Consider the following 13,517-nt stretch of genomic DNA (forward strand, 5'->3'; position numbering starts at 1 on the left):
TGAGTAAACCATAATTGGTGGAATTGGTTTCTGTCTAGATGTAACCATGATTTAAACTTCATAGTGGCTGGGTTTATGCAGAGTATGGATTCGCTTGTCTTGTTTAAGCCAAAATGTGAGTTGCTTCTTTCTGGTTTAGGTTTTGTGTGAACACATCCATTATAATGCATTGAATTAAGCCAAATAACACTGGGGCTTAGCATGATGTATGAAGCCAATCAGTATTTTTAATGTTATGTGCTCTCAATTAAAAAAATGGAACATTTTATGAGAACTTTTCTACATATGCACAATGTTGTTTATCTCAAAAATGCAGAGTGCGATGGTTGGGTATGTACGCAACCTGCTTTGAGTGATTTTTCTGTGTAAAATCTTGTACACATTGGCTGGATTCAGGCATTATTTTAACCCATGCTAGGTTAGCTGGAGAAGTTACAACTAGCTGGGATCACCCAACATGCTAAACCAAACAAACCACTTTTATTATTTTATTTTATTTTATTTTATTTTATTTTTATTTTATTTTATTTTTATTTTATTCTCAAATTTCATCGCCACCCATCTCCCCCAAAAGAGGGACTGAGTTAAGATTTAATGTGTTGTGCAAAGAGGAGGTTTTTTTTTAACATTCACCTCTAATGATATGATTCAGATAGCAAGCTGTTGCCAACAAAAAAGGCTGGTATTAAAATATGGTAGCCATTGAAATATCTTTTTTGTCTTCTGTTCCTTCCTCCCAGACTGCAGCCTTAAAGCACTGAAAGGAAAGTTTCTTCTGGGGTCTGTGGAAATCTAGATCAAAAGAAAAGTGAAAGTCCACATTTTTTTTTAAGCCGGATCCAATGGCTGCTGAAAGCCCTATGGAAAAGCATTTATTGGAAGCAAGTTGCTCCATTTGCTGGGAATTTTTCAAGGACCCCATAATTCTTGACTGTGAGCATATTTTCTGCCAAGATTGCATTATGAAGTGCTGGAAACCGTCTCTAACCAAACTTGCTTGTCCTCAGTGCAAGGAGATGGTTTCTCAAGAGGGCTTCAGCCCAAGCCAACAACTGGACAATGCCATTAGATTACGAAAGCAACTAAGAGATCAGGCAGGAGGAGAGACCAAATGTTGTCAGCAACATCAGGCGCGCTTGGAGCTCTTCTGTAAGAATGACCAGGTCTTTGTCTGCTCAGTTTGTCGTGGATCTGAGGAGCACCAGGCTCACACTGTCATCCCTGTGGAGAAAGCTGCTCTGGAGTTCAAGGTGGGGACTTTTCGTTTATGGCAGGACGTATGTGCTTTTCTATCTTTACCCAGCTGGATGTTGACATCCAACACAAGCCCTTCCTTGAACCTTTGTAGGGATCAGACCTCACTGATTCTTTCCCTTGATTTTGCAATTGATTCCCCAGTTTTACGTTTATATGAAAACTGACGTACCCCCTTCAGAAAATAATAATTTGTAACAAAAGGAGTTTGGAACCCCACAATTTGTAAACACTACTACAGACAAAACCTGAGATATTCTTCTACGGGTAAAAATGGAAATACTTTCTCTTCTTGCAAAGTGTGTTTGGTATGCCTGGGTTCAGATTTGATGTTAGTTCTTCTTACATACTATTTTGGATATAACATCGGCCTATAGGGTGCAGTAGGCACATTGCCAGCTATGCTGAGAGAGAGAGGATAAAAATGCTGTAGTCAAGGCTCCTGGCAACTACATCAACAAATCTCATTTTTCTTGGCAAGATTTTCAGAAGTGGTTTGCCCTTGCCTGCTCCTTCCTAGGGCTGAGAGAGAGGGACTGGCCCAAGGTCACCCAGCCAGCTTTCATGCCTAAGGCGGGACTAGAACTCTCATACCACGCCTGATTGGCTCTTGGGCTGAGAGGGAGGGACTGGCCCAAGGTCACCCAGCCAGCTTTCAGGCCTAAGGCGGGACTAGAACTCTCATACCACGCCTGATTGGCTCTTGGGCTGAGAGAGAGGGACTGGCCCAAGGTCACCCAGCCGGCTTTCATGCCTAAGGCGGGACTAGAACTCTCATACCACGCCTGATTGGCTCTTGGGCTGAGAGGGAGGGACTGGCCCAAGGTCACCCAGCCGGCTTTCATGCCTAAGGCGGGACTAGAACTCTCATACCACGCCTGATTGGCTCTTGGGCTGAGAGGGAGGGACTGGCCCAAGGTCACCCAGCCTAAGGCAGGACTAGAACTCCTAGTCTGCTGATTCCTAGCAATAACATTTGTTTTGGGAGATAGATATTTTATCTTCTATGCTGCAATGTTCCCTTTTGTAACTGCACATGGGTCAAATAGCTTATAGGTAATCCTTGTTTAAAGACCACTTGTTCAGCGACATTTTGAAGTTATGACAGTGCTGAACAAGGGGGACTTACGACCGGGCCTCATAGTTGCCATTGCAGTGTCCCTGTGGTCACAGGGTCACATGAGTGCCATTTGGGCGCTTGGCAACTGGCTCACAATTACAACGGTTGCAGTGTCCCAAGTGGTTGCCATTTGCAACCTTCACAGCGGGCTTCTGACAAGTGAAGTCAATGGGAAGCTGGCAGGAGGTTCCAAATGACGACCACATGGGATTTACCTAATGAGGGCAACTGGGACTGCTGGAACTGCTGCTATAAGTTGGTGTGGTCATGTGACATCGAGCTTTATGACTGTGTCACTTAGCAATGAAGTCCCTCATCCCAATTACCATCGGTAAGCAAGGCCTGCCTATATTCTTTTGCAATGAGGCAATATATTAGGATTGAATTGTGTAGCCCTAATTAGCTAAGATGGATTGGAGCGTTCAAGGTTTTTGGTGGCATGATTACAGTCATGCTTCTGTGAAAGAAGGGGAAATTGTCAGTTTGGGGTAAAAGCCTCATGCAGGTACATTAATAGCAGGAGTTTTGTGTGGCTACCTGAGAATATTGGGGAAGACCTAGCAAATAAGGAAAATCAAAAATCAGGTGGTAGCTTTTCTGAGTAACACATTTTATTAAAAGGCATAAGCTTTTGATAACTGCAGGTCACTTCATCAGATGCATGGAGTAGCTAAGCTGATGGAGGATTTAAATTGGGGCGAGGTGTGGGGAAGGGAGGGGAAGTTAGGCAGGTGCAGGTTTTTTAATGTTTTACTTATCAAATTTTATCACTGCCCATCTCCCCCCCAAAGGAGGGACTCTGGGTGGTTATTAAATTTATACACTGCCTGTCTCATTATGAAAGTGACTCTGAGTGGCTTACAAATAAAAATGATAAAACCATTATAAAAATAGAAAAAGGACAAAAAATAGAAGATAAAAGAGGAAAACGAGAGAGAGGCTCTCCTCCTCAACCCTGCCAGTCATATAAGACAGGTTATGAGTACTCATCAGTTTACAACTGCAATGTGTGTTTGTGTTTGTTGCAAGCCCATTGATTAAAAAGCACAAATCTGGGTAGAGCGATGGAAGCTTGAGGAAAGGGATAGGAGGGATTCCTGAAGGATTTTCTGAAAAGGATTTTCCTGAAGAATTTTCCCAGATCGCCTTCAACTGGATAGCCAGTTTTATGGATGCAGAGAGTGAGTACTAACTTTCTGCTTTCTTTACTTTCAGGAACTGTTTTGCTGTTGCCTGAATGTTCTGAAGAAGGAAAGAAATGAGATTTTGAAATTTCAGTCCAACATGAAATATGAATGCCAAAGTCTGTTGGTAAGTGACAGTGTTAACTGGGAATGATAATAGTGCCTCTGAGTCAATCTTTACTTCTGGTGACTACAAGCACAAGCCCATGGCCTATTTCTTGGCAAGATTTTGAGGGGTGATTTGCCCTTGCCTCCTCTTTCTTAAGGCTGAGAGAGGGGGACTGGCCCAAGGTTACCAGCTGGCTTTCTGCCTAAGCCAGGATTAGAGCTCAGTCTCCCGGTTTCTAGCCCGGTACCTTTAACCACTACACCAAACTGGCTCTCAATTGGGGAATAAGCAGCTGTAATTAAGCCCTGGTATTCCCTGTGACACTCTATGGAAGCAAAAATTGGACTTTGAAGAAGCAGAACAGGAAAAGTATTGATGCTTTTGAACTTTGGTGTTGGAGAAGACTCCTGAGAATTGTGGAGTCCTTGGTGCTCTCTGAGCCTTGTTGATTTCCTGCAGAGGTTTCATTGCCAGACTGGGCAACATCTTCAGTGCGAAGAGGGAGTGGGCCTTGCTCTCAGTTTATACAGCGTGGCTTGCCTGTGGTTGTGTTGGTGGGGGTGTTCTTCTCCTTGGGAGTTCTTTGCACTGCAGATGGTGCCTAGTCTGGCAGTGAAAAGTCTGCAAGAAAACAACAAGGCTCAGAGAGCACCAAGGACTCCACAGTTCAACCCTGAGCTACAAATACTCACTTTGATTGGTACTCCTGAGAATATTGTGGACAGCCAAGAAAACAAACTGATGGATCATTGAACAAATCAACCCAGAGTTCTCACTCGAAGCCCAAATGACCAGGCTCAAATTACCCTACTTCGGACACCTTATGCAAAGACCCGGCTCTCTGGAAAAGGCTCTAATGCTGGGAAAGGTGGAAAAAAGAGAAGAAGAGGACGACCAGCAGCAAGGGGGATGGACTCAGTTAACTCAGGGCAATGGGTGCACTGTTAGAAGACCTGCAAGACCAGGTTAGGGACGGATCCTCATGGAGAAAACCTATGTATGTGGTTGCTAAAAGTCGACAATGACTTGATGGCACATAATCAAATCTGAAAAAAAAAAGCATGTGTCAGCTGGTGCTGCTTTGATTCTTCTTTAGAGTAGCTCAGTATTTCATTAAAACAAAAAACATAAAACATTGTAAGGATAGATAACTGACGACTTTTGGAAAGGGGCAGTGAAAACGGGGGGATACCGAGGGGGAATGTGATGCCCTCAGGTGTTTTTGGACTCCAGATGTCTTCACCCTCTACCTGCATGGCCAGAAGTCAAGACTGATGGTATTATGGTCTAAAATGTTTGCAGGGACATGAACTCCCTGTTCCTCCAGTAGTACAATAAAACCACATTGGGTGTTACGTATTGATAGACATCATGAGTTGGGGCTGGATTTTGGGCAGGGAAATGTAGAGTTGTGGCGGTTTCATATGTTCTGTGACATCTCCCAGAAAAGCTTATTGTTGATTGAGAGGGCATTGTGATTTCTAGCTGCACACACCTATTTGGGTTTTTTTTTGTTCGTGTTGCCTTAATTAAAATTATACACAAAACTTGCTTCAAAGAGAAAGAGGAATGTTAAGAACAGGAATTCTCAAACATCTGAGGAAGGTGGGGAAACAATGCAGGTTATTATCCTTAGTGATCCTTATATTAGACGACTGAAAATGTATTTTAGATCAGGGAGTCTCAGACTCTGGAGATTTGGAAGGGTGGAGGGAGCTACTGGCTCACTGAGGCAAGATCATTGTGGGGACTTGTTCCTTGCTATCCTTGGACAGTGAGTTGTCCAAGAAGGGTAGAGAGCGCGGCTTGGAAGGGAAGCAGCCCTGGGTACCTGTAAACATCTAAATGTGATTATTGAATTTGGATTTATTACCCAGCCCCAGAGAAATAAATGGTTTTGTTCATGGAGTGTGTGTTTGGGGGGGGGGGGGCACACAGCATTCTGGGTGGGGAATTCTGGGAGTTGAAGTCCACCCGTCTTAAAGTTCCAAGTTTGAGAAACATTGGTTTAGAGTAATAATGTAAACCAGGATATTATGTCCGGATTCTTATCTTGCGATAAGCTTTGTTTTGCTTAATCTTGGTTATTAAAAAAGCACAGTTAGCTGGATTCACGTAGCCCTAAGCTTAAATTTCAATCTGGCTTAGCATGGGGTACAATCCAGCTGTAATTTGCAGCCAAAGAGAGTGCATTGACTTAAGAGTTCAGGAAAGGAATTCCCTTGCCACCGTCAAACCTTAGCCTGACAAGCCATTTATTAGTCCTTTCAGTCAAGTTATCATCTGCTCTGCATATAACAGTTGCCTGTTCCAGCAAAGGTTACAAAGAGACTGTTTTGACTATCCGAATACGGTTTCTTCAAAAGTAGGTTGAAGGTGATGGGATTTGTTACTGTTTGGAAATCTGTTTTTCTCATTGGGACCGATTCATTCTCCATGTCTCTTCTTTGGTTTATTGTAGGAGCAAATAGAAACGGACAAAGAAACTGTGAAAGCTGATTTTGAGGAACTGCACCAGTTTCTTGAGGTACAAGAGGACTTTCTGCTGACTAGGATGGAGGAGGTGGAAAAGAAGATTGTACAGAAGAGAAAGGAGAATGTTGACCAGCTCTCCGTGGAGCTCTGCTCCCTTGAGACCATCATCTGGGAATTGCAGGAGAAGTGCCAACAACCAGTAAATGAACTCCTACAAGTAAGACATCAGGGCAGAGGTGGGCAAGAGTTCTCACATCTGACCTTAGGCAGCATTCCTTGGAGGAAGAGTGGGCATCAACTTCCAAAATTTAGGGAGTGTGAGAGATGATGTGAGTTGGTTTCTCCAGTTCACCCTCTCTGCTTCCATTTTGCCCAACTCCTCTCCTCATTTAATGTTTCTGAAGTTTGGAGATGCACTATGAATATCCAGGATGTAAGAAACATCAGTTGAATGGCTTACAGCGGGCACTGAGATTCCTCTTCTTTCTCTTTCCATCCGTTCTAGGATGCTGGGAGCACCTTGAAAAAGTAAGTGACCTTGCACTAGAAATTAATCTTCTGTAGGACAAGAAAAGCTTGGTCTTGTTTGGGGCCAAGTGGGCCAGTATAAAAGTGAACTAGAAAGGTTGTAAAGTAGACTATTTGTTGAGGGCTTATTTTGAAAGTCTGTTGGGATAATACTTCAGCTTGATCCTAAATTGTGTATTGTAGAAAGTAGATTGGGATCATAGCAAATCATATTCTTACCTCTTAATTGTTCCACAATAGCAACAGCTAAAAATTTTCATCCTTTTATGTGATGAGATTCAGTAGGTTGATTTTGGTACTGATTATATATCCCAAACTGAATGGATGCTTAAGAGACATCTATTGGTGGGTTCCTAAAGACTGGGTTGTTAACTAAGTGGCAGAATATCTGCCTTGGGTGCAGAAGGTCACAGATTCAGTCTCCGCTGTCTCCTGGTAGGTCTGGAGACGTTTCTGTCTTGAAACCTGGAAAATGGCTGTTGGCAGCCTTAAGGAAGAGTTCATGTACTGTTAAAGAGGCAAAAGTTGCATGCATATCTTGCCATCCTGATGCCAAAAGTATTTCCTTTTGGCATCACTCAACTTCTTGAGCGGAGATGGTCCCCTTCTCACAAGTAATGCTATAGCAGTTGTTGAATTGACATCTTGCACTAAATGGTTGATTTGGCTGTGGATACTATGTGAATCCAGCCATTGTGGGGTGGATAAGTGTAATTTATGGCTAACTGTGTATTGTCAGCCTTGTGAGGTAGTCTAGACAAGAAGCACACCCAGAAGTTCTAGTTCTAACTTTATTGTAAGGTTACATTAACAGAATCTTGCAAGTCTGAAAGTACATCTCTCCCCTGTTGGCTATGTAGATGAAGAAACTAGGGAGGGTTCCTTCTGAGATGTTTGCCACACCCCCATTCCTGCTGCAGACTAGTCTGTGGCTCTTCCACCTGTCTCCCAAAGTCATTCTCACATATCATTACATGTATGAACCAACCAATTGTGGCTTATTCAACAAACCATGATGAAATCATGGCTTATGCTATGTGAATCCAGACCGTGTGCAGTAGTTATACGGGGTGAGGTGGACTAATGGATTCATTTAGTTATGAGGCAGTTTCCTATGTTCTTCTCCATTTTATCTGGGGATAAGGCCCAGGTAACTGCACGATTCAGGTTTGTGTCACAGCACCCACTGGTTTAGTGGATGCTATGCCAGCTATAATGTGGTCTGTTTATTTTGGGCTTAATAAATTATTTATTTGTATTTATTTATTAAATTTTTTAGTGCTGCCCATCTCCCCCCCAAAGGAGGGAGATCGATTATGTGATGCTAGGCAATTAGTGTGAAGTCAGTGAGTTATGCTTAAGCAAATCCTGGCACAGTATGACATGTCAGTCAGTCACTCTCTCCTCTGAAACGCTTTTGTCCCTCTTTCTCTTCATGCGACTGTCCCTGTGTATTCTGAATTTCATGGTTTGCTAAGTGGCCTTTATTTTTTTCTCCAGACTCTTGACAAAAGACCTTTTTGGTAGCCCAATGCCGTTTCCAGCAGCACTGAAATGGGAACTCTGGGACCTGTGTGATTTAAGTGCCGTTTTGCAGAATGCTGTGAAACAATTTAAAGGTTGGAAATATGACTCGGGGAGCACTACCCCGATTCTTTCTTTACTTAAAGAACATTAATTGCTCTAAAAAGTTCACAGAGCAGCTTATCTAAAATCAGCCTCTATGAAAATGTGACCTTAGAATTTCAGCTGAACAGAACTAAGTATACAATTTGTTTGAATGGTCTGGATGTTTTTAAAAAGAGGCTGAATTAAAATAAGCTGGAAATCGAGAGTAAAATTGACAGGACTCAAGAATATGTTTAGTTAGTTGACTCAGTCTCACCCAGTTCACACGGACAGAGTCCCCCGGAAACTGAGGTTGTGTGATACGTTCTTTCTAATATCACTGATGGTTGATCATTAAACTGGGCTCTGGAAAATGCCCATCAGTATTGGGGGTGGGTAAGTGAATACGACGTTGGTGGACTATTTAGAGGTTTTTGAGGGTCAATACATCTTTGAAATACGACTTTAAGTCATTTAGAACTCTACATCGCAACCCCCATCATTCCTACCTCAACTACTTCCTTTCGTTTGGCCCCAAGTGGGATGTTTCTGAGTCCCACAGCCACCCTAACTTGTGATGAAGTGTTTGTTACTTTTCTGTGACAAAGGGATCGGTGGATGGGGCTGTTTTATGGAATTAAATTAGAAGGATTCTAATTTTTTGAAATTTGCTGCCAAATTGTATTAATGCTACAGAATGGGGGAAACAGCAACTGCTAGGGAGTAGTCATTAATGGTGTGTAATGTAGGTTAATTTTAAATTGAATCATGTTTGGTCTTTGTCCTGATCCCAGCCAGTTCTGTGTCTTGGCTCCCAACTGTTATTTGCAGTATAGCCTACAACGCCTCTTTCAGAAGCCAAGTCCAGCCTTCAGCCAGCAAACATTATTCTCTTCTGCACCAGTGTTCATTCTTACCTTTTCCCCCCCAGATGTGATAAACTCTGGATGCCTGCTGTGCAAAGGTAAGGTTTCGGGGCCAAAGAAGGGCTGCATTCATAAGCCTGGTTACCTTTTGGCACTGGGGTCTCTTCAGGGTGTGCTTAAAAAAAGTCAAGACGTTAGCCAAGATGGTGTGGTCAGAACTCTGCCTTTTTACGTGAACTGCTGACATCTAGTTTTGTTTGTAGAACTAGGTATCCTTGTGATCCCTTCTAACTGTAATCCTCCACGAGAAATTGGAAAGGGTTGTGTAGTAACAGTGCCACATCTGCTTGTGTTAGGCGGATGTAAAAGCCAGTGGTTACAATTACTGGGGAACTATCAGTGTCCTTTCAACAACTTACTGTACTTCTTAACGGTATGTGCAGAACTTTCTGTCATGGAGCATTCGAACCGTAGAAGGGACCTTTCTGAACGATACAAAAGTGCACCAAACTTAGAATGCACCAAACTTAGAATGGATTACTCCAGAGTCACATTCTATTTATTAATAGAATAAGGAGGTGAGTTTTGCTCACTAGTTATTTGGCTCATGCTTGTTTTTCTCTCTCTCTCCTCCTTGTAGCCTATGTGACTTTGGATCCAGACACAGCTCACCCCAAACTCGTTCTGTCCGAGGATCGGAAAAGCATGGTCCTGGGAAACAAGCCTAGGATTACGTTCCATTGCTGTAAAACATTTGACCAATGTCTTTTTGTGCTTGGGCATAAGAAATTCAAGTCAGGCAGGTACTACTGGGAAGTCACTGTAGGAAATGAGGATGGCTGGGGCCTTGGTGTTGCCAGGGCCTCTGTGAGGCGCAAAGGCATTGTCCCTATAGATCCTGCAGAAGGAATCTGGGCAATGGCAAAGTGGGGAGACCACTGTACAGTCCTCCTCCCTCCTCATTTCCCCATCCTGCCTATAAGCTGGGATCTCAAGAGGATCCGAGTATCTCTGAATTATACCGGAGGGAGGCTGTCCTTTTTTGATGCAGATAGAGGGATTCTGTTGTTTGCCTTCTCAGGAGCTTCATTTTCTGGGGAATCCCTTCACCCTTTCTTTTGGCTTTGGGGGAAAGCCCAGCTCAGTCTCTGTCATTAAAAGGGTTCAACCTTGCTTGTAGGCCGTACTCTTCCCAGCTCCATCACATTCATAATTCTCGATCCAGATCTCAGTTTCCTTCCGCCTCATTTCCATACCTTCCCAGTCCTCCAGCTACAGAGGATTGGAAAGGCCCAATTTCTGTCTTTATGAGAGCTGATCCTTAAGGCAGCCATCCTCAATCTGGTGTGTCAGAGAGGAACATCCTGAAGTTCTCAGAGTTGAAATCCAATCCGCCTAGAGGATACCTAGTTGTGGATGGATGATTTAATGGTGCTCTTCAGTAAGTGAGAAGCCTCTTTTCACAATCTCTGTGGGAAGAGGAGGTGGTTCTTAATTTGGGCTTTCCCAGGGATTAGCAATGCTTGAGGAGTTGTGGGTGACAATTCATGTCTCCTAACCTTCTAAAGGGCTGCAGTGGGCAGTCTGGTATGCTGTGATGTAACCAGATTGGATGTGGCCAATGTTTTGGCAAGTTTTAAGACTTGGGATGGGAGCAGGAGGCCTCCAGAGGCAAACCACTCCCATTCCCAACTATCCAAAACCTAAAAAGTATGAAATCACCCAAGCAAAATCCAGCCATTTTGCTGCCGAATTTGGACAGGGGCTGTGTGATCTTGGCATGCTGGGGGATTTTGTGAGGGTTGTGAGTTGCCTCTTCCTTAACTTTTCACACTTTCCTTCCTGGAACCCAAAGGGATATGGTTACCTCAGGGATGGACGTGGATCTTGGAGAAGTTTTGTGATTCTCCGTGTTACTCTGTAACAATCCGTAGCTCATAGTTGAGCAGATTCAAATAATGTTACTTAGAGGACATGTTCTTTGTTCTTTCTCTACCATGTATTTACATTTATGGATGTTGAATGTTCTTCAATAAATTAAAGATTCCTTTTCTTGCATGCTTCCTGTGCTTTCCCGAAACACTGCCCTCTTTGCATCTAGAACCCCTTTTGTTCTTGATGACTGGTCCATCAAGGCGTATTGGATGATTTATAAATGGGCTGCCTTTCCACTGTGCCTGTAAAAGAGCCTCGGCTGAAATAGCCGTTCAACAGAAGGGGGCAGGTACAGATGCGGCAGGGCTAAGCATGCCAGCTTCATGCAGCTACAGCAGATGCATAGCCTCTCATTCATTACCCACCCCATCTTTACCCGTCCCCTCCACGAGTGCTCCGTTGCATGTTTCATCCTTATTTTTTCTGAGGAGTTAAGCAAATCTTAAAAATCAAGAACTGAGCTGCAGTTATCCATCATCTCTGTTATTCCAAAAAGGCCTACACGGGGCCCCAAATCTATTGATCATTGATGAGCGTTGGAATAAGTCAGAGGCGACTATCCAGATGAGGGCAGCAGATAGGCTCAGTTGCTGGACCTGGTCAGGTTGGGACACTGGGCTTGATCCATTTTATAAATGGTACCTCTGAGTTGGTGGGATGCAACAGGATATTGATTCTCAAGGTAGACAGGATATTCCACAGGATATTGATTCTCAAGGTAGACAGGATATTCCACAGGATATTGATTCTCAAGGTAGACAGGATATTCCACAGGATATTGATTCTCAAGGTAAGATCTCAGGATCTTAGTTTGTATAGAATAATGTGAGCAAGTTTGGGATAAAACTGGGTGTTGGTTGTGCTAGGAATATACTGGCTAAATATGCCAAAACTGCCCTTACCATTAGTGGGGGTATACACTAAGGCTAGTTACAGGTAGTCCTTGACTTAGGACCATTCGTTCAGCAACCTCTCAGTTACAACAGCAGTGAATAAACGGTGGTTACGACTAGTCCTCGGAGTTCCGGCCATCCCAGCACCCCCATGGTCATGTGATTGTGATCTGGGTGCTTGGCAACCTGTTTTCACTTATGACTGGTTGCCAAGTGCCCTGCAATCACATGATCGCCATTTGCAACCTTCCATGCTGGCTTCCCCGGAAAGTCAAAGGGGAAGCTGGCAGGGAGGATTGCAAGTCACTGGGTAAGTCTCCCTCACCCGTGCATCGTCCCTCAGTTCTTCCACGCTCGCCCCGCTGGCCACTTGCGCACTCTCCCCACACTGCACCTCTCGTGCACCCCAACCTGCACCAGACACTCTTGCATCCCCCCTGAGCTCCACAATACCTCTTGCGCACCCCCATGCACCCTCCCCAACCCACGTGGTGCCTCTCACACACCCCCATGCACCCTCCCTGACCCACACAGCACCTCTTGTGCACCCCTGTGCACTCTCCCCACACTGCACCTTTTGTGCACCCTCCCACTGAGGTTCCTTTTTTGTCCTAGCACACTGGGCAAGCAACTTCTACTGGGTCATAAGCAACAATATATAATTAAATGAAGAGTCTGCTCAATGTGGAAAAGCAGAACCCTGAATTTGTTAGGCCTTTGGTGTGATCCTATGGAGTGTGTGACAATTTACAATCAATAGCAGTCTTCCAGTATGTGAAGGGCTGCCACAGGGAAGAGGCGCCCATGTATTCTCCAAGGCACCTGAGGGTAGGACAAGGAGCAATGGGGGGAAGCCGGTCAGAGGGAGGTCCAACCGAGAAAGGAGGAGGAATTTCCTGAAAGTGAGAATTCTTGAACAGTGGAACGGCTTGCCACCTGGAGTTGTGGGTGCTCCATCGCTGGAGGTTTTCAGGAAAAGGTTGGACAGCCATTTGTCCGAGATGGTATGAGGACTCCTGCCTTGGGCTGGAAGACCTCCAAGGTCCCTTCCTACCCTATGATTCTATGATATTTATTTAACATCAAACCAGGCTAACCCTTATTCCATTACTGGCTATTTTGAATAAGGATTTTCTCTATCACAGAATCCCAGTTTGGAATAAAATTCATGCAGTGAGGAACAGGGAAGTGCCACAAGGTTCATTCTGATTTACACCTGGGACTGGCCTCTTCTATTTTATTCATGATTTGGATGTTCTTTTAGTAGATTTGCAGATGACACAAAAGTGACTGGAATAGCTAATACATTAGAGGACAGAAATTCAAAATGATCTAAAACTGATAAAGGGAAATTTGGGCTGCATCAACAGAAATATAGTTTCCAAATCACAAGAAGTAAGAGTTCCAGTTTTTCTGTGTTAATCAGAGCTTGCCTTGAATAGGGTCTCCACATCTGGATACCACATATGAAGAAGAATTCAGAGCAACTGGAACAGGTTAGTAAGAAACAAGGATGATGAGGGAAACAGGCTTAAAAAGCAGTTA

At 43.9% G+C, this 13,517-nt stretch overlaps 2 protein-coding genes across 3 annotated transcripts; both read left to right on the forward strand.

The window, feature by feature from the left end:
* Positions 1 to 742: 742 nt before the first annotated feature.
* LOC134489881 (E3 ubiquitin-protein ligase TRIM7-like) lies at positions 743 to 6,483 on the forward strand. Its single transcript, XM_063292753.1, has 3 exons — positions 743 to 1,250; positions 3,590 to 3,685; positions 6,129 to 6,483. The coding sequence occupies exons 1-3, from the start codon at positions 843 to 845 to the stop codon at positions 6,468 to 6,470; spliced, it is 846 nt and encodes a 281-aa protein (XP_063148823.1). The 5' UTR covers positions 743 to 842; the 3' UTR covers positions 6,471 to 6,483.
* Positions 6,484 to 8,178: 1,695 nt separating this feature from the next.
* LOC134492191 (butyrophilin subfamily 1 member A1-like) lies at positions 8,179 to 10,877 on the forward strand. 2 transcript variants are annotated; one of them, XM_063296378.1, is made up of 3 exons: positions 8,179 to 8,289; positions 9,210 to 9,242; positions 9,785 to 10,877. In XM_063296378.1, the coding sequence occupies exons 1-3, from the start codon at positions 8,202 to 8,204 to the stop codon at positions 10,300 to 10,302; spliced, it is 639 nt and encodes a 212-aa protein (XP_063152448.1). In that variant the 5' UTR covers positions 8,179 to 8,201; the 3' UTR covers positions 10,303 to 10,877. The 2 variants fall into 2 exon arrangements, with proteins under 2 accessions (XP_063152448.1, XP_063152449.1); XM_063296379.1 differs by lacking the exon at positions 8,179 to 8,289 and having other exon boundaries at positions 8,851 to 9,242.
* Positions 10,878 to 13,517: the final 2,640 nt, after the last annotated feature.

This window comes from Candoia aspera, chromosome 2, assembly GCF_035149785.1.
Source record: "Candoia aspera isolate rCanAsp1 chromosome 2, rCanAsp1.hap2, whole genome shotgun sequence".
NCBI lineage: Eukaryota > Metazoa > Chordata > Lepidosauria > Squamata > Boidae > Candoia > Candoia aspera.

Coding starts and splice junctions, on each gene's coding strand:
- LOC134489881 (XM_063292753.1), top strand. CDS start 843: ATGGCTGCTGAAAGCCCTATGGAAAAGCATTTATTGGAAGCAAGTTGC. Junction 1,251..3,589: donor AAGCTGCTCTGGAGTTCAAG/GTGGGGACTTTT, acceptor CTTTACTTTCAG/GAACTGTTTTGCTGTTGCCT. Junction 3,686..6,128: donor ATGAATGCCAAAGTCTGTTG/GTAAGTGACAGT, acceptor GGTTTATTGTAG/GAGCAAATAGAAACGGACAA.
- LOC134492191 (XM_063296379.1), top strand. CDS start 9,047: ATGTTTGGTCTTTGTCCTGATCCCAGCCAGTTCTGTGTCTTGGCTCCC. Junction 9,243..9,784: donor TGGATGCCTGCTGTGCAAAG/GTAAGGTTTCGG, acceptor TCCTCCTTGTAG/CCTATGTGACTTTGGATCCA.